General features: G+C 35.4%; 1 protein-coding gene across 6 annotated transcripts in view; it reads right to left on the bottom strand.

Moving 5' to 3' along the window:
- The window catches only part of LOC108112745 (maternal protein pumilio), a 188910-nt gene that overhangs the window by 155457 nt on the left and 13171 nt on the right, over positions 1-20282 (bottom strand). For 5 of the 6 annotated variants that reach the window (XM_041819122.1, XM_041819121.1, XM_041819124.1 and 2 more), the window contains exons 4-8: positions 9153-9394; positions 8844-8970; positions 8655-8773; positions 4335-4629; positions 4150-4236 (exon numbers count right to left, since the gene is read on the bottom strand). In XM_041819122.1, coding sequence (XP_041675056.1) covers positions 4150-4236; positions 4335-4629; positions 8655-8773; positions 8844-8970; positions 9153-9394 — 870 coding nt within the window. Of the gene's footprint in view, positions 1-4149; positions 4237-4334; positions 4630-8654; positions 8774-8843; positions 8971-9152; positions 9395-17829; positions 18512-20282 lie in introns of those variants that run through there. The other variant, XM_041819126.1, reaches the window with a different exon arrangement.

Raw genomic sequence — 20282 nt, 5'->3', positions numbered from 1 at the left:
TTACTAAGTGCCAGGCACACATGCATAATGAGCTATATATGCTTTTTGTGCCAATTAACGCTTAATTAATTGCTGAATTAATATATGCCAGGGCAGGGAGGTGGCTTGGAAAACCCCAACAGAAGCTTGCCAAACAGTGGCAAAAGGAGCAAAGCAGATGCTGTTGGATTTTCCATTGATTTAAATGCATTTTTATGCTAATTTTCGAGTGTAAATTATGCACAATGAGTTTTCGAATGCATTTGGCATTTGTGCGGAATGAAAATTGTCAAACCTCTCCCCCTTTCCCCCCTTTACCATTCCCCATTAGTTAGGGACATATGTTAAATCTCATTTGCTAAAAACTTTATTTAAAAAAAATATATATTTATAGATAAAGAATTATTGGAATGCATAAATTAAACACTTGAAAAGACACAAAACTATTAGAGGAATTTCCATAATGTGGTCATAATTATTCGCCATTATTTGATTTATTTGTTTGGATTTTTATTCCGATTTTTTTTTAGATATTTCCCTTACCTTCAAAGAGCTCTCTCTCTGTGTCTTTGCCCCAAACTTTCTGATTTACCAAGTACAAAGTGAAAAAACCTAAAATACCCGCAGACAAGGGAAAACAATATAATCCGCAACTTTTCAAAATCAATTAAAGCCACTTTCAGATCAAAGTTGATCTGGGCAGGGAGGGGGTAAAGAGCAGCAGTAAGCGAGCGAAAACACCAATCATCCGATTAAGCCAGCGTTGAAAGACAACAAAAGCCTGGCCAACTGACTGATTAACACACAAAAGCAGTCAATGAAGCATGGCTAAGACAGACAGCAGCAGCCAAAAAAAAAGTTGTTAGTAAATCATAATAAAAGTAAACGCAATAATGGAAAAGCTTTTCTTCCGCATTAAGACCATTTTAGGCCACAAAAATTGTAATTAGTTTTTTAACAAAGAGGAAATGGCAAAGCAAAAAGAATTTGGGTTGGGAAAAGTAAAGGCTGGTTACTAGTTTTGGTTTTAATAGGTTTTTCGAGAAAGTTATGAATAAGATTTTTTAGTCTTAAAAGTAATAAATACTTTCTCTCTAAGAATAGCTTTTAAAACTCAAAGATTATATCTTGTCTTTCTCCTTCTTCTCCTTTACCCTAAGACTAAATTTTGATAAATATTTTTCCTGATTAGCCCCGCAACGAGTTGGCCAAATACGTTTATTGGTCACATGGAAATTTATATTGATGATTCTTTGGCAACAGTTTGCATTAATTTTCAACAATTTGCCAAAGCAATTTTCTCTGTTTTCCTCTTGGATATCCTCCCACTTTGTGGTGACTTTTCTTTCTTGCTCCTGCTGGTTGCTGCATATAAATAATGATTTCTTTCCTATATCAATGGCAATCCATCCATTTGTCTTCCACATTCTGACAGTTTGCAAATGCTTACACCATATGCTAGTTTTTCCTTATTTTTATTTAGTTTTCCACACATATTCATAAGGAAAAATGCAGTTGTTTTAAAGAGCTAGAAAACTTGCTTAACTATTAACTAAAAATAAGCAATAAAACCTCAATATTACTGACTCCTCATAAGTAACTCATAAATTTCCCTCACACATATCATCACATTTTCCTTTACTTCCCTTCAATATGTTCCCATTTTCTTTCATTCTTCATTCAAAATCTCATCACAAACAAAGGCGGCAAGTCGTTCGTCTTCATATTTTGTGCATAACCATTGTCAAAAATCGTTGGCATTGTATGTGGCACCGCAAGCCCTATTCTTCAGGCCAAAAGAAAAGTCCTTTTCATCGTTATTTCGCATGCGATTCGTCAAGATTCTTTTCTTTCTTTTACTTTTCTGTTTTTTTTTTTTGGGTGTTAATATCAACGCCAATTTAATAAGAAATATGTACGAAAGCGGGGGTAGAGAGTGGAAGAGAAAGAGAAGCCTGAGTGCATGCCTTGCATTATCCATTATCCATTATCGGCAACATATTGCACGCCTTTCTCATGAAACCAATAAATGCATATCTGGTCTGTGTCCCCCCCTGCCTGTGGCACCCCCCGTTTTCCTGTTCTTTATTTATGGTCTGAGTGGTGTGGAGAGTTGCTTTATCTTTCAGAGAGAGAGAGAGAAAGAGAATATGAAAACATAATAATAATCAGCATTATTACTCATATATTAACGTTCTTTATGGGCTTTCCACATAACGCTGGGATTATAATTTAATTTTTGTTGCCAGGCATCAAGAGTGCGTGATAAAAGGGCAAAGGCATTTCACTTTTAACTGACCTCTGAAAGGATATTGCGATTTTATTATAGGAAAAGCTTACAGCATCTTTAATAGGTACTAAGGTTGAGAGAAAAATAATCATTTTTCAATATGAAATGCAGTTTATGATAACTTTTAGAAATTATTAATAAGTTTTACTAATAATACAATTAAATAATCTTTATCTAGCTACTTAAAAATATGAAACATGCATCTAATTTCCACTTAGAAAACCAATTGATGAACCAAATCTTGAAATACATAACTGACTGTTCATTTTTCAATCCAACCCAATACTAAAAGATACCTACCTAGCCTTGTAATGATCCAACAAATACCATTACTATATAAAACCCAACTTTTAGTATCACCAACTATTATCTCCCTCTAAACTCCTTTACCGGAAAACTGTATTAAATCTACCTGAAAATGTCCTTATCCTAAAAACTTTCCACAGAACACAGGAAGCGCATTAAACTTTCACCTTTCCCGCGTGCCACAAGCAGCATCAGTTTGGTAATGACATTCCAGCTACTTTGGCCCGATCAGGCTATAGTTTATAACAAGCTTGTTGTTCTTGTTGTTGTTGTTTTTGTTCTTGTTGATGTCGACAACAACAACATTTTCTGCCAGTGTGTTGGCTTTTTCACTTTGATGCAATTTTGCGCAGCATACTTTCAGGCAGCTCACTTAAAACATACACACACACACACATACACTTGCAAACAAAGAGCTACGATAAAGTTTTTCTGCTCCGTTTTCTCCCCTCTCATCACCCTTAGTGGCCGAGAAGAGAAGACAAAAGCGACACAAAAATGCCTGCAGGATGTGTGGAGCGAGCGATAAAAAGCGGAAGTGCAGATTGCCCCAGCCCCAACGACGACTAAAGTGTGGAAATGTCAATTTGCTTTGCGGCCAACAGTTGAAGGCCAAAGGGGCTGGAAGGGGAAGGGATATATATATGTATATACAGGGAAGATATAGCATCGGTAACTGCAACAACGCATATTGATTTTCAATTTGGCAAGCCGAGGGAGAAAGGCAACTGCGTTTCTGTTGCTTGTTTGCTAGATATAAAGCTGAAGTTAACAGAAAGAAATGACATTGACTGTGGGTACAGTGGGTACTGGTAGAGAAAGACAAGGATTATTTTGTATGTAGGAAATAAGTTTATAAAGTACAAACTTTGTAAAGTATTTTAAAATCGTTAAAACTTCCTCATTTAGCCTAAATTTATATCATCATTCTATCCTAGCATACTTTTAGGCACTTTTTAAACTGAATTCAAATTTTATTTGTATAGCGTTTTAGCGTTTTCATTAGCAATCTAATAACTCAAATTAAAAATAATTATCAAATTCGAATATTCATAACTTTCACCCACATCGAATACCCACTGTAACCGCAGGAATGCGACTGGGAGCGAGCCTAACCAAAGGATGGTTTGAAAGCCACTGGTACAAACAGAAGTACCAGCTTAAAAGCAATTTTGTGGCTAATAAATCCGATTTCCGTTTTGTTTCGAAATAAATTGCATGCAACGAGATGGGCATAGCCGCAAAGGGGGTGGTGCTGGGGGTAAATGGTAAATGGAGAAATGGAGAGTAGTGCATTGGGAGTCCGTTTTGTGCAAGGCTAGCGGAAATGGCTACCAGGGGACGGCGCAACAGCAGCATCCGCCGGATGTGCAAAATTAGGCAGCAGCCTCTGTGGCTCGGCGGCTCCAAACATACGAACATGGAGCCTACCACTCACCAACCACCCACTAACAAACCCATTGCATGACCCAAATTTTCTGTTGCAAAACCACAATGAAAATGTCACTCTGGAGGCCATGGAGAAACAACAACAACAAACACTTCAGATAGGATACGATTTCATCTCAACTCACCTGAACATCAAAATTTTGCTGTTGCAAGAGATTTCCGGGAGATTCCATATGATTGGGTCCAGCTGCCTGGTGATTCAGCATGGGTGACTGTAAGAGAGGGAAGTTAAGTTAGTATTTAATTATGTATAGTTTAAAAATTAAAATAATTTAATAAACAATTAGCAAATTAAACTTAAGTATCTTACCTGAGCTGCCATTGGCATTCCGCCGCCAACGCCGTTCATCATCGGCGGCTGTAACTGACTCATTTGGGCGGCCATTTGCTGGTGTGGGGCACATGCTCCGCCTGCCCCGCCTCCGCCACCACCACCGCCAACACCGTTGCCATAACCAACGACACCGCCCAAACCGCCGCCCATGCCCTGACCATGGTCCATAAGCATGTGGTTGAAGGGTGGCGGCAGTGGGGGAAAGAGTAGATTTGGAGGACGTGGCAGGGACTCTTCGGCGGGCGAAGGTTGACGTGAACCAGGGGTGCGACTAGAAAAAAAAAATTAAAATGTTTATATATTAAATATCTAATAAAATTTGGTTTATAGTTATTTAAAAATTATATTAAAAATGGTTAAAAACTAAAATTCTTATAACTATACAGTTTGAGAGCACTGAAGGTCCTTGACAGCATGTAAAATAACATTACAGTTTTCATGTGTAACCACATACAGTTTTTGAGTCATTCAAGTTTGAGATCAACTGTAACCTTAATACTTAGTCTTGGCAAAAACCGTTTTCTCATCTTAGACACAAACCGTACGATATGGACTAAAAAGCAAACATGATTTAGTACTAGTATAGAAATTCAACAAATATCTTTAAAAATGTTTATTTTTAATAACTAAAAGCTCTCAAACTAAGATATATAAAAATATTCATCAATTTAACAAACAATTTTCTATAAAATCTGAACAGTTTTATAGCCACTGCACACAAACCGAGAGACTAAACAAAAGACTTAAGCAGCAAACTTGTTTTATAGCCACTTATGACGTCACTAGAGCAGCTGGAACAAAGTCCATAAATAAAACACACAAAAATCAGCATAAAAACAACGTTGTTTTTAACGAGCGGCGCTTAACATGCAAATAAAAATCGGCAAGCCACCAAAACTTAAGATCTAAAACTGGAAATGTTTGCCACCGCTGCTGTTGTTGTTGTTAAATGCGTTATTAGTTAGTCATGCTGATTTAATTAATGCATTCATCTTGGCACGGCAGCTTCCATTCATTCATTGCTCCTAACCCACTGCACTCAAGTCGATGACTCTGCAACTGCTTTTTTTCTTTCTTTCTTTCTTTATCTTTGCTATTATTTAGTCTTTACATTGTCTGCCTTTTCTTTCTAGCGTTGCATGTGTCTATATAGTCGCAGATATATATATAGTTTGCCAGTTATAATTTCATTGTCAGGTCATTCACATTGCATAAATAATAATACAAAAAAGTGACTGCAAAGATTTAAGCTTGGCAACAGAACAAAAGTTGAGTAAACTTAGTGAATGCAAAAGGGAAACAAAATTAAAAATTAATTACTATTAATCTGGTTTATTTATTATTATATTATTATTATTAGATAATCCCTATATTTAAATCTTGTAAAATCCTCTTAGCTAAACTCAAAAATTAAACCATTTAACAAGCGAGAGATCATTTTCATTTTATATTTTTCATAATTAACATTTTGTTCAGCTTACTTCTTCCTAATCAAAACCCATCTTTGTGGCTAATCAATCTTGTTTGCTAATTTATAAACAGACAACGTCATAGCTCGCCGTCTACCAAGTGTTAGTCATTTAGATTATTTCGACTTTTGGCTGTGATTACTAACCATCTGGCAGTAAATAAACCCAGTCATGAGCTCAGCCAGGCATAAACAGAACGTCTACATTTTTCCTCTCCTTAATTCTGTTTAGCTAATACAAATATTTAACGTTTTTTTAAGAACTATAATTTAGAGCAGGTTTATTCAGTTAGTAAATTCAGTAATATATATATAAAATATATTTTTACGACTTAAAAAACAACCAATAAATCCCCCAAAAACCACAATTTCCCACTCACACTTTTCTAAATTTCTATTTCGCCTCGTTTGACTGAGGTCAGGTTTTCATTGGCAACTTTCCATTGGCCCCCCGAGTTCTAAAAGTCATGTCTGACCTAGCCCAAAAGCTGTATCTTTTTTATATAATAACTTCCCTCCCCACTCCTCTTCTTTCGTTGCCCCTAAAAAAAATTTTCACTTTTTCGAGACAAAAGAAAGTGCGGGGCCCCCCAAGGGAGCGAAGGGCAAAGAGGCAAGCAAGCAAGCAAACAAACCAAAAAAAAAAGAGGCATGGCCAGCCAAAAAGGTCAGAGGGGGTAGGGGCCTGTAATGGGTTATAGCACAGTAAGTCTGGGTCACCTGGCAGGTGGCAGAAGAAGCACTCAGTGAGGCAGTCAGTGAGTCACTGTCCACTTTTGACTGCCTCGAATTATTTTTAGCAGCGCTTTTCGCTTTTCAATGTTTTCGCAACTTCAATTTCAAACAAAACGTACAAAAAAAAAATGAAACCTCCAGTCGCAGCAGCAACAAAAAACAAAAAAAAAACAAAAACTGAAGCCCACGCTGCTGTAATGCAATATCAAACGAAAAGTAATCAGAAAAAAGTTTATGGAAAATCACAAATTATATACAAAACGTTTTGAGTTTTATTTCATAAACTTTTGTTTGTTATTGTCTGTCGTAGTTTTGGGTTTGCTGATTTAAGTTTTTGATCTTTGAGATTGTTTTTAAGTTAAAGAGTAAGTTAACTTGAATATCAATGTTAGATCTTTCAAACTTTATGCTTTAAGATACATCTTCTAGCTCATTTCTTGAATATAAAATTCTAACATTATGTTTCTGATTTCTTATAAAAATCCAATCAGAACTTCCTTAATCTAATAAAAACCATTATCTTCTATAGCAGGTGATTTTTACTACCACTTCTGTAACCTCTTCTTGTGGTTTCTGCTGCCTCTGTCTCTTTGCCACTTACATCATAACAGTTATTACGTTTGGCATTGAAACATGTTTGGGCCAACCGGCAATGAAATTGCAAAACAGCCTCAGCGAACAGAAAAAGAAGAAGAAAAAGAGTCTTAAAAAAAAACAGCCGGCAGCCAAAGGCAAACTAAGAGAGAGAGAGAGAAGAGAAGAGAGGAAAAACCGCAGACTGGTTTCATTTTTTTTTCTTTTGTTTAGGCCTAAAAGCCAGCCACTAACCAGTTGCCAATACATATTATGTCTTATAAATGTCTTTAAACGTGTTAACCTGATAAGAGGAAGTTACGAAGATGACCTTAAAACTTAATTTTTTAAATTATTAAAGTTGAAATGTGTAAAATGTTTATAAAGAAAAATCCATATTAGCCATAGAGATGATTGCTTAAACCAAACTGCAGCATATCAGCTAGCCAACTGGTTTGGGCCAATAAAAATTGTCTTTAAATTAAAGCTTGGCCAGCTGGTTACCGGGTGGCTACACCCCCTACTACATTACTCTTTCAACATAACTACACAAAATTCCAATTTAACTCACTCAAACTGTCGCCGTATTTCGCGTTGCGTCAAAATCAAAAAGCCGACCAAAAAAAAAAACGCAGGTGGGCCAGGCCAATAGGCAAAAGCTTTCCCCATCGCCATAAATAACAATTAAAACTTAATAATAAATAATGTAAAAGATGGTAAGACGAAAACTGTGGGCAGACGCACAACAATCACTTTATGATAGACAAAAAATGACAATTGAAATACCAAAAAATGGGTTACCAAACAAAAAGCAAGTTTAAAAAAAAGTCAAAAAATCGATATGTGTGTTTGTGGGTCAACATTTTGTACTCTAACAACCTAAAATATTCAAGGTTTGACATTAAAAAAAAAAGTTATGATAATAGGAAACCAAAGTTTTCTATTAGTAAATAATAGACAGGCTAAGACAATTATTACCTAAGCTGCTTGTTCCGGTTTAACAAAGTAATTGCTAAACCCTCAAAAATGAAGTTTCAACTCACATGTAATAAACCAAAAACCGAAAGCTTAAGTATTTCCTCATCTAATTACATACAATCATAGGCTTAACAACTTCAAAGATTGGTTATAGTTTTGAATAACTCTATTAGGTAACCTTCGAATGACTAGACATGTCTTTATGGACACAGAACCAGTCATTCTGCCATTCACGATGAAAACTGGAAAAACTCCACTCTCCTGCTTTGCCTTTCTAACACAACACACCTTTTTGCTTAGAAGAGAAAGTTTTATGCAAAAAAAAAAAAAAAAAAGAAAGAAGCAACCTTGAACTGGCAAAGAATTTCAGTTTCAGTAATCATAACATGGAAAACATTCTGCGGTCAAGAGAACAGAGGAGATGAAAGCCACCAACTGGCTGAGCTGGAGGAAACCAGTTTATGGCTAACTCTACCGACTCTAGCTTAGTTTGAAGATTGAAAGTTGTCTTAGTATAGACTAAGTTATAAATATGTACTCACTTGAAGCCCTTGTCATCGTCAATGCCGTTGACAACACCGTTTGTGTTTGTGACCTGATCGTCCTTCTTCAAGCCGTTTGTATCGAACGGAGAGTTTGCCTTCTCCTTATCATCGCGTGACTGTAATTTATGAAATTATAATTATTATTTTTATGTTTTTTGGTTAGTTTTAGAACTCAAGAACACCCACCTTATCGTTGTCATCAAACTTAAGATTGCGCAAACGCGGCTCTAGGCCAGAAAGTGGACTCTCCTTGTTGGTGGGCGAGCCACTGAAAACATATTCTACAACCTTGGCGCAAGTTGAATCGCGGGGACTGTTAAAAGAGATATTAAATGCATTATTAATCCATTATTGATTGACTCAAAACAAACTTAAACCTTGTTAATTTTCAAACACACATTTTGCAATCAGATTTAAACTAATTTCCCCAATCTCAACTTCACACTCCATTGAACCCATTTTCGTAACTTTCAGAGACAGTGTTAATTTTCTCACCTCAGTATGCCCGCATTGCCGCTGTTCGATGTATCGGAATTGCCTCCATGGGCATAGCCACGCGATGGGGGCGGGGCAAGGATATTTTCGCCCTGTGTGGACCAAGTGTGATCTTTCCATACCGATGAAGGATCACCGATACCAGGAATCTGCAAGGGATTCAACGGTCCACCGGGAGTGCTCGAGGAAACGCCTTTGCCATCGGATTTCTCCCACAATTTCTTGGCAGTGGATGTGGTAATCTGTAAGGTAATGAAAAATTGTGGAAATTATTATTTGTAGATTTTGGAGAGTTTCTTAAAGAGATTTCCCTTTAGCCTTCCCCTTCTCTTTACTTCCTTATTTATTATTATTTAGAAAAGGAAAAGGTTTCTCATTCTCTTAAACTTCTTAACTTTACTTAGGAACTTCCCTTAAAACAGCATTTAAACCTATATCCCCTCTTAGTACCCTATAGAATAGCCATCCCCAGCCTTATTCCCAATGGCAATTGATGGCTTCCTGGAAAGCAAATATCAGAGAAATCACATCATCATCATCATCATCTCATTGACAACAATACCAGCGACATAAATGTCAACCGAGCGTGGCAAACAAATTGTTAATTAACTTTTGCAGCCCACTTTTTTATGTAAGTGTATGAGTGTGAGAGTGTGAGTGTGTGAGTGTTTGTTTTAACCATTCCCAACGGCAATTCCTTGCGTCATAATGCGACAGTATTAAGCCCCACCAACCGCCCACACATCTGGCCAACTTCCACGACATCCTGACACACAGTTTAAATATTTAAGAGCTTATCAACTGGGCCTGAAACGAGGGGGGTGGTGTTCAACATGCGGCCAGAAAATGTAAAAGCTCTCCTTGGCTGCGACTTTTGCATTAATAACAGCCCAAGTCACCAGGTTCGAGCCAAAAATTGTAGGTTGCAGTTAAAAATAAGTCAGTCCCCCTTTTTTGGGCCTCAATTATTAACACGGGTTCTTTGTGATTTTCCATGAAAATCAGTTTCAGACCAAATTTAATTGAAAACTCATTTAATAATTAACAAACTCTATAAATAAACCATTTAATTTAAACCAATATTTAACTAGTTTACATATTTGATTAATATTAGCTGAATTTACAGCTAACTCTGACCTAAGACAACAATTTCGCAGACCTCAAAGATTTCAACGATCTCCAAAGATTACCAAACACCGAAATCTTTTAACAAATATTTAGCGTGGCCAAAAGAGAGGCAAAAAAAAAACTAAGAAAAAGCGTGAAAAAAGATATACAAAAAACCGAGACAATGAAAAACTTGACAGTGCAAAAGAAAAGCGGCTTAACGCAGAAAAGTGCGAATTTGGATCTTAAGCCAGACACAAAAGGTACAAAAATAAATGAAAAGAAAAGATAAAGATTACCAAAGTCAGTGATACAATGAAAATGGAAAACAATACAAGAAAAATTCAACAAAATGCTGACGCAATTTTATTATTTTTTTTTATTTTATTAATATGGGTCACAGTCGCCACGCAAATTGCAAGAGAAGTGAATGAAAACGTTTCTGGGAAGGCAAGAAAAATAAATCACATAAATTAATTTAAACGCAATTAATAAATAAGCAGGCAAAAAAAAATGAAGAAAAAACAGGCGGCAAAGAGGTGCCAAAAAATGCGGCGCCGAGCAAAATAAAAATCAGCAACCGGAAAAGTGAGCAACAAAATTAAATTCGTTTTGTTAATGAAGGGAAAAGATTTCAGCTGAGAAAAATGTGCACTGAGAGAAAAAATTATCATTTTTATGAAAATTTTATTTAAAAATAGAAAAAATATAAAGAAAATCGCGGCAGACTAGTATTTGTTATAACCCTTAATTTAACTTTAATTTATATTTAACATCCAACTTTTTTCTTTGTGTAGAATAAAAGCGATTTCAGACCAAAACAAATTCACCACCCACTTACACCTCCCCCCCCTTACTTCACCCAGCAAATAGGAAAATCCGCACAAAAGAGAAAATCGTTCATTAACTTCTCCTTGACTGTGAAGATACAACAAATAAAAAACAACAACAACAAAAACACAGATACAACAAACACACACACACATATATACATACCCATACCCGTACATCGCTCTCACACAGATACATTACACATATAGCTGAGCGAAAAAAAGGGAGCGCGTGAGCCAGAAAAATAAAAGGGAGAGACAGAAAACAAAAACCGGCCTCCTCTTTGTTGCAAAACATGCGTGAGAGAACAAGAGTGAGAGAGAGAAGCTAACGAAAATGCTTGCAAGGCAAACTGAGCGATAGCAAGAAGAAGAAATACACAGAAAAACAACAAAAAAAAGGCAAGAAAATCTTAGAATGGCAAATAGGCGAAGGCAAAAATAAAAAATATGTTTAAGAAAAATACTAAAAGAAGGAAGACAGAGAGAGCGATGGGGAAAGAGAGAGGCGACAAAAGGGGGTGGTGGATATTTTGCCCATAGGCTTGTGCAAAAGAGAACGCAGAGAAACAACAAAACAAAACGTGAATAGCAAAAACCAGTCAGAAAAAGTTGGAGGAAAAAAAAACCAAAATTACATTCTGCGGGAATTCTATTTCTTTTCGTTTCCCCTTTTTAAGATTTTTATACAAATTTATTGTTGTTGTTCTTATGGGGTTAACAAAAAATGTTGGTTGGTGTTGATGAGCGAAATATGTTATGTAAATGATATTCGCCAGATTGATTGAAAGTGGCTTGACAGGTTGATGGTTCCGGAATCTTTTCAAATTAAAAAGAATGCATATAAAGCGTCAGCGGAATATAAATTGAAATTAAATTTTAATATTTATTGGTTTAAGAAGTTTGTACATAAATCAAGGGTTAAGTTTCTTAGCTAAGCTCACATTAAATGTAAAAGAACACTTTTCCTAAACAACCTTACTTGAACTATCTCTTTAAAGACATTAATTAAATGTCATCTCTTTAAACTAATGATATATTTTATATTCATTTCATAAAATTAATGAAGCCATTATCCCAAAACCATCGAAAGCCAAATAAGTTTGCAAACTTAAAAATATTATTTATAGACACTAAATTTAAGCTAGTTCGTTAAACTAATTACCCATAATACGCACAGATAATGAACCAGTTCTCGAAACAAAATTAATGTTCAAAGTAAAATGAATAATCTAATAACAACAAAGAGCTCTTAGACACACACACACACATACACAAGCATTTATAACACACATTTGCCAGTAATCAAAAACCAGTTTTTCATTCAATTAAAAATAATATCTTAACATTCGTATTTTTATTTTAATAGAACAATTATCATTGGCCTTGATATGGTGGCTTCATTCACAAAACCAAAAATTCATTTTAATTTATGTTTAAGGTAAACTTTTTAATATCTTTAACTTGGGATTGATCAAGAACATTCATCGGTTATTAAATATATTATAATATATTCTTTAAATATCAAATTTATTTGTAAAATGTCAAATTTTTTCATAAAATACAAAATTTATTCATAAAATATCAAATTTATTCATAAAATATCAAAATTTTTCATAATATATAATAAAAGTATTCATTTATTTTATAAAATATGTTTTAAAAGTATCAAAAAATTTCATAAACTATAGAAAAGTACAGATAAAATATTAAATATATTTAAATATTTATTTATTAAATATCAAATCGGTTCTTAAAACCGATGACTTTAACGAACTACAAAATTTTCGGAAGAAATATCAATATTTTTATGAAGTGTCAAATATATTCATAAACATATCATATAAAAATTAATATAAAATTATGTTATGACTAATCAAAGTCAGGGCTATACCATTGTTTTCTAATTTAATTTATTTAATATTTTTTTAAAATTGTAAACCTCACAGTGAAATATAATTTACCAAATATTGCCAAAAAATCCTTGAAATTATTATGCCCCCCGTTTAAACCAGGGTATGAAAACATTTACAACATTTAATTTTGAGCACGAAAAGTTGTTGACTTTGAATTTTTGTGTGTAACACACACCGAAAAATAAATAAACGCTGAAACGACGCTTGAAGTGCGAGAGTGAAAAAAGGAAAAATGAAAAAAAAAAAAACGAGTGCTCCAAAGATGTGCAAAAAAAAAAGGTCTTGAGTCAAACATTAAGATTAAAATTGTTTAACGAAATCAAGGCAAAATTTGTATAAATTGTTGAGAAGGTTGGAGAGGAGTTGGCGGCTCCTCCTCTTTTAGGTTTTTCAGTTTCAGTGCCTGCCGCCACCTTTCGATGTTGTTGTCAAGTGCAAAGACCTTTCGCGTGTCATACGAAAAGCCAAACGAAAATAAACTAATAAAAATAAAGCTAAACAACAAAATCACAGAGGCAAACATATAGATAGTACTAGATATATGTAAAGAGTATCTAGAGAAATGCACGAGAAATTGGGTGTGGCTTTGATGATTTTTAGCCAAATAAGGAGGTCTAAAAATACTGATATTAAGTAAGGAAGTATTAGAAAAATGCAGAAATTACAATGTTTTTGTGCTAATTTCTAATAAAGAACTAAAATGCGCTGTCATTATCTTGTTTTTTAAGTTTTTTTTCTATTTTTCTAAAGTAAAAATTGCAATATTTCTAGCATTAACATTTGCAGCATCTTTTATCTGCTTTATACATTTTACCAAACTTTTTGTTTATCTAAACTCAAATTCTAATATTCCTATCATACTTTATGAAAATATTACAAATTTCCAATAGCAATTATCTTCTTTTTATGAAAACTCAAATTGCAATATTCCCCTCATATTTCCTGCAAATATTTTCCATCAAAAACCCTTTTTAGTTGAATTTTTAATCTATATATATATATATATATATACGGAATGTTCTCAGTTATTTTGGGCTCTTGGCGACTATCGATTTTGTTTCTGTTGTTTGGTCTCGCAACGCTTTTTGTTTGCAAAACGAAACAAAACAAAAAGTGCAGTCAGTCGCGGGCTGAGAAATGCGTTTATTGCGCTTTTCAACGACGAAAAAAACAACAACAACAACAACCGACTTTGCTGTCTGCTGTGCATATTTATTTGACTTTGCCTTTCTCACCGAAAGAGACAAAACAAAAAAGCTAAAAACAGAGAGGGGTAGAAGATATTAAAGAGTGCAGCGTTGGTGCAATGCTACTTTGGCAAAATGCAGCCAGCCGCCGAAATGCAGTAAATTCTCGAAGATTAATTGGATTATATGCAAGTTTTCATGAAGCACTAAATCTTGTTACTAGTTCTCTTCAAATTTATGGGTTTACTAGCACTGAGCACTTAATAAGCTTTAGTGACTTATTAAGCTAAGTACGGCTCTTTTATAGTTATCCCTGATTTTCCATTTTAAGCCTCCAGTTTATCTTCAAAATTTTCGATTTATTTTCATTAAAAAAAAGACCCCACTAAGCTAGCCTTTACTATCCCAACTTTTTAAACAAAAATTACCTTAACTAAACACACACCACTAACTAGAATTTTTCTGCAACTTTTGATGATGCCAAAAAAGTTGCTGGAAAAAATAGAAAGAATTTTCCACGCAGCTTGAGGTGAACCCAAAGTTACAAGTTGAACGCCACGAGAAAAATTTTTAATGCTAAACTAAGTCACGTGACTTGCATTTACCTTCCACAAATATATATACTTTTTATATATATATAACCAAGAATTGTTGCATTGCCGTTGGCTTTTCCTATAATTTAGCAACTTTGTTGTCACATCGCAGTTTGTGTTTATTGGATTTGGCACACCCCTCTCTACCAGTAGTTTACCGCCCACCCATAAGTTAAACTGTCCGTGTCTTCCGTCTTGTGTCGGTAAATTGTCATCAACAGTCGCCGCCTCCTTTTCTGCCCCCCTTTGGAGCACCGCTTACTCATCTGCCTCCTTATAGAGCTGGCTTTTCTCCTCTTCACTTCAGTCAGTCACTTGCTGCAAACATTTCCGGCGCCTTGTCCGTTTGTCCGTCCACCAGTCCGTTGGTTTGCCTGTCCGTTAGTTGGGTCCCCCAAGTACAATAAGTCAATCCGTTTTGGCCAAGGTGTCGAGAGTCGGCTGTCGTTGTCTCTGTCTTTACTGACGCTATCTCCATCTCTCTCCAAGTATAAATCTTTATTGCATAATTCAAGTTTGCTTTGGCTTTGGGAGTTTACATTAAATTCATGGCATGGAGTGCCTTAAAGTTAACAGAAATTAAGACTTTTTGAGGTAAAACTGGTAAATTGAATAATTAATTGAACATGGAAAAGGGAAAATCAACACTAAACAAGGAAATTTGAACAATTAGTTACATTAATTGGGGAATAATCACATTAAGATGGAATATCTTGAGAGATTTCTTGTTGTTTTCTTGAGAAAAACAAAACAAAACTTCTGAACTATTCAAAATATTATATTAAATTGTATTTATTAAATTTAAACTACTCTTAAGTACATATATTTTAAGCACATTACACTTTAAAAGAGCTGCAATATGCTATACAACACTCTTCTTTCATTACTGATTTAAATCCCTGTGTTTTGCATTCATTTTCCACAAGCTAATCCCACTGATTAATGGAAACATAAAAAAAAACCTGCTATAGATAACAACAAATTTGCATATAATGAACAAAAAAGTAGAATCATCCAATCGAGAACAGCCCCCCAAGGTGTCAACTCATAATGGTTACATTTTAAACGGATTCAAATTGGATTACCGATTACCATTTAGCATTTGTGAATTGCATAAATTTATATAAGAGCCATGCCCTTATCGGGCCGCGCCGACTGTCATCTGCCGTTTGACTTGGCCACGCCCCCCTTTTGGCTATAAGCCAATTCGTGGGCCACAACATATACATATAAATATCGTATAAAGCCTAATCAGTCAGCGGGCGAGTTCAGTCAGACGCAATGCAATCAAGCGTGAAATAGATCGGGGGCAGAGAATAAAAAACAAATAGGGGAAGAAAGCCCACCCAAAGGTGGGGGTGCTGCTGCTCTCTATGTTCGGTCAAAGGCAAAAAAAAACAAAACACACACAGCATATATAATTGAAACCGGAAAATATTTATTTTCATGTAAAATTCCCTCTTAAAAAAGGAAAGGAGATAGGTGGTAGAATGTAGAACCGGTAGGGGAAAACACAGCATAAAGTTCCATAAACCCCTTTTCTACCTTCACGTTTTTCGATACAAAAATCATCAACCCCTCTCGGAATCTGCTCACTTTACAGTGTTTTACAGTGATGTGGGGTTAAACTACGTGAAATGCATATAAAAAACAATTGTCAGAGTGGAAAAACAAACCCAATGAATGAATGAAATGAAAGAAAAAGCTAAAAATCAACTGCAGTCAGCAGAGACACACACAGAGGGAGAAAGAGAGACGATGACGACGAGGGCCGAAGGTAACCGCAAAAACGTTTTTTATCTACAAAGCTCAGGCCCCTCCTCACTTTATTCCTAAAAAAAATAGCTACAGAGACAAAACCAAAACTACGTTGCGGGATTTATTTATATTCTTTTGCTCTGTAATCAGAAATATATCACTTCCTAGTTTCTATTCTCTTATAAATATAAGAAATAAATCATATATATTTTAACAAATCACCATTCAAATCCCTTTCTCTCAGTGTAGATTTAGTGCTATGCCATTATCTAATAGCAGCAGTAACAAGAAGAGCATGAATGAAACGTGTGTCTCTCTTATCTCATGTGTGCCCAGAAAAAGGGAACTTAAATGGGTCTATTTAAATTATTTTAAATAAACATCATATCTTTTATGGCCCAGCTTTATTAGTACAATATCTACCATATGTAATCTATTTATTCAGCCACTCAATTAACTAATAGGTTGTTAACGAAGTTGCCAGAGGGATTTCAACCGTAATGAATATAATTAAAAGTGACTTAAGTGAGAACACAGAATATCGATGGCATGGATTGTCATTTAACACTGCAATTATTTCACATTTAATATATTCAAATTACCAATAAACATTCATTTAAATTGAATATTCTTTCAGATACATAGGTAGATATGCGTTATCGATATTTCAAAAAACAGCTTAAACTTGATTGATTTGCTGTGTGTTGTCTATCGCTTTTTATCGCTGAAACCTCGTTTATCAAATCAGATATGTTTCCATGTTACTTGGCAAGCACTTGCTTTAAACCTACTACAGTTTCCAAACAGGTAGAATTGCTTTGATTGAAAGCAATTAGCAAATATCAAGAGCAAGTGCAATTAGAGGTAAAGTCAATCATTAAACTGGTTGGCTCTGAAGACAGTCTAAACGGAATGAACTTCAAGCTGTCTCTATGCCATTACCACCAAGCAATCAATCATAATTCTTCTTCCATAAAAGATGGCTAAAGCGAGTTGTGTATCTGGTCTTAACACTTCTATTACATTTTGATTTCAATATTTGATTTACAAAGAGGTGTTAAACCTCTAAAGATTACTCATTTTTCAATAAGATACAAAAATTTCCAATCTTTGTATTTCATAAAAACAAAATAAAAACCTAAAATTGAAGACCCTTGGGGGTATCTCTTATGAAAACATGGTTTCTGGTCTTTAGAGGGTTAACCACCTGAAGGGCACCTATACTTCAAAGACAATTTGACCACCACAATGGGTTAAAAGGGATCCAAGCTTTTTGTGTCATTTACCATTTCCTGTGTGAGTGCAACATCCTCGGCGGTGCGAGCGTCCAACATTAAGTCGTGCAGTAATTTCATCATTGGACAGGCTGTGCGAGCGAGAGGGCGTAATGGCAAAGAACACACGGCGATCCAGTGCGCGACAGAGAGGGCAATAGCCGTACGAAAGGGACAGGGCGAGAGTGAAACACGTTACACTGGCTTTTTATTTCTTTTCTTTTTCTTTTTCTTTTTTTTTTTTTTGCCGCCTGGCAATTCTTCTTCTTTATTTTCGATGGGGACACGCCGTGTGTCTAGATATATATATATATATTTGATACATATATTTCCTGTGTATATGGATTTATGATTTATTCACAAATTCAATACTGATTTAGAATTCTCGATTTTCAGACTTTCCACACTCAGCTGTGATTTTCACACGCAAAAACCAATTTACATATATATATATATATATATATATATATACAACTATGTACAATAACAACACCAACACACACACAGAACCGCACTCGTTGCCTTAAAGCATTTTGTTGTTAATTTTCACTTGTCAGTTTCCTTTTTTCAATTATTTTTTATGTTTTTTTTTTTTGACAAAAAACAGAAAAACGTGCTTAACGATCGGCAACAAAGACACACATTTGTTTAATTCCATGCAGACGAGTCAACTGTTGCGGCCAAACTGAAAATTCTACGCTCCTGAGTTCGCAAAAAAAAAGATATCTCACCGTGAGTATGAGAGAGTGAGGGCGAGCGATGGAGAGCAAGTGAACAATTATCGCTGAAAGAGCGAAAGAGAGACAGAGAGAACGAGCAGCTGTTGTCTGACAATAACATAATCAGCAACAATTTATGCTGTTCAAAGAGCGAAAGAATCGCTAATGAAAGGGGTGAGGGGGCGGGTAAGTCGCCCCTTTTCCTCTTCACCTACCCATGTTATCCACCCCTCTGTCGCTCTCCCATTAACCGTACACGTGCAAGCTTAGTATTCTATCTGTCTGTCTCTGTTTGTGTTTGTGTTCGCTAAGCCGAATTTGGCATAGTTTTTTTTACGTAATGCAAAGAGAGCAAAGAGATCCGAGCTTACGAGTGGGCAGCCAAGCTTACTCTCAGTTCAGCTCTTGGGGCTCTTTGTGCGTATATCGCTGTGTGTGTGTGTGTGTGTATTTGTGTGTATCTCAGAGGTGAGCGAATGAGCGAGCGGAGTAAGTGATCATGATTTGCAAACACAAGCTTAAGCAGCTGTTTGATTACAGCACGAAGAGTAGGGGAAGCAAATGAATAGACTGATAGGAAACTTGTATACCCTACGCTTTAAAATAGTAATAACTAGAAGAACCATTATTACTAAACTCTCGAGAATATCTAACTTTCTTAAATATAAAATATACAAAATAAAAAACTGATATAATCCTGTTCTGCTTAAGAAAGAAATTTTCATTTTATGCATCAAATCTAGCAAAACATTTCTTAGTATTTATTGCTTAAGTTTACAAGTCTTTCAACAAAATCTATAAGCTCTCATTTTCCATTTTTCCATTGTCCGTCTTAACCTCTAAGTAATCAAATAGCTCGCGACAGTTGCCAGCAATTAAAATCGTTTGGATAGCGAAGTCAAACAGTAAAACGAAATTAAATTGTCAAACAATTTGCCGCTGCATTTGAAATGCTTTATTTAATTAATGCAAATGAGTGTGAGCATGGTAGTAAGCCTGGCGAGGGAGTGACGCATAGACCAGCTGCCATCTCAGCTGACCACCCGGTTTGGATAGTCGAGAAAAAACGTGCCAGAAGACAGATAAATGTGGCAACAATGGAAAGCAATAACCTCACAAGTGAGAAGTGTAGAGCAGAGAACCAAATAGAGAGCAACTAAAACCAGGTCTAGCCGGCAATGCAAATCAATCAAATCCGATGAAGTTAACGTTGACGCCGCAGTTGGCGTCGCTGCATTTGCCACAGTCAGTAACAGCTAAGACAGTGGAACTTCTATAGGTAAAAAAAATAAATTAACAAAAAATCAACACCGATACTGCAAAATTATATGTGTCTACCCATTTTCAAGCAACTTGCTACTTCTTATCTAAAGAATTCGCGAGTTTAACTTCATAATTTATACATTTTTTTACTTTATTAGTACCCCCTATTATCCATCTAATACAATGTTAGGCTTGTAAACATGATTGCAGATAAGCTTATAATAGAAGTTCCACTGTAGCCTAGTAGAATAACAATCCCATACATTTTCCTTCATTATCATCAAAGCAGAGCGTCTTGGATGTTGGAAAATTGCAAACATTTCAGCTAATTGGCAAGAGAAGGAGAGTCAGAAAATAAAGAGAGAGATGGAGAAGCCGACTAAGCGGCATTTGTTCAATTAGAACGTAAACGTTTATGAGAATGGGCGGCGGGTTGGTGGGCAGTAAGTGGTAGAAGTGTAGTCTAGAGCAGGGCCAAAAAAG

Source organism: Drosophila eugracilis, unplaced genomic scaffold (assembly GCF_018153835.1).
Source record: "Drosophila eugracilis isolate 14026-0451.02 unplaced genomic scaffold, ASM1815383v1 contig_47, whole genome shotgun sequence".
NCBI lineage: Eukaryota > Metazoa > Arthropoda > Insecta > Diptera > Drosophilidae > Drosophila > Drosophila eugracilis.
The sequence above is the reverse complement of the archived record's forward strand: the minus strand, read 5'-3'. Positions and strand labels throughout refer to the sequence as shown.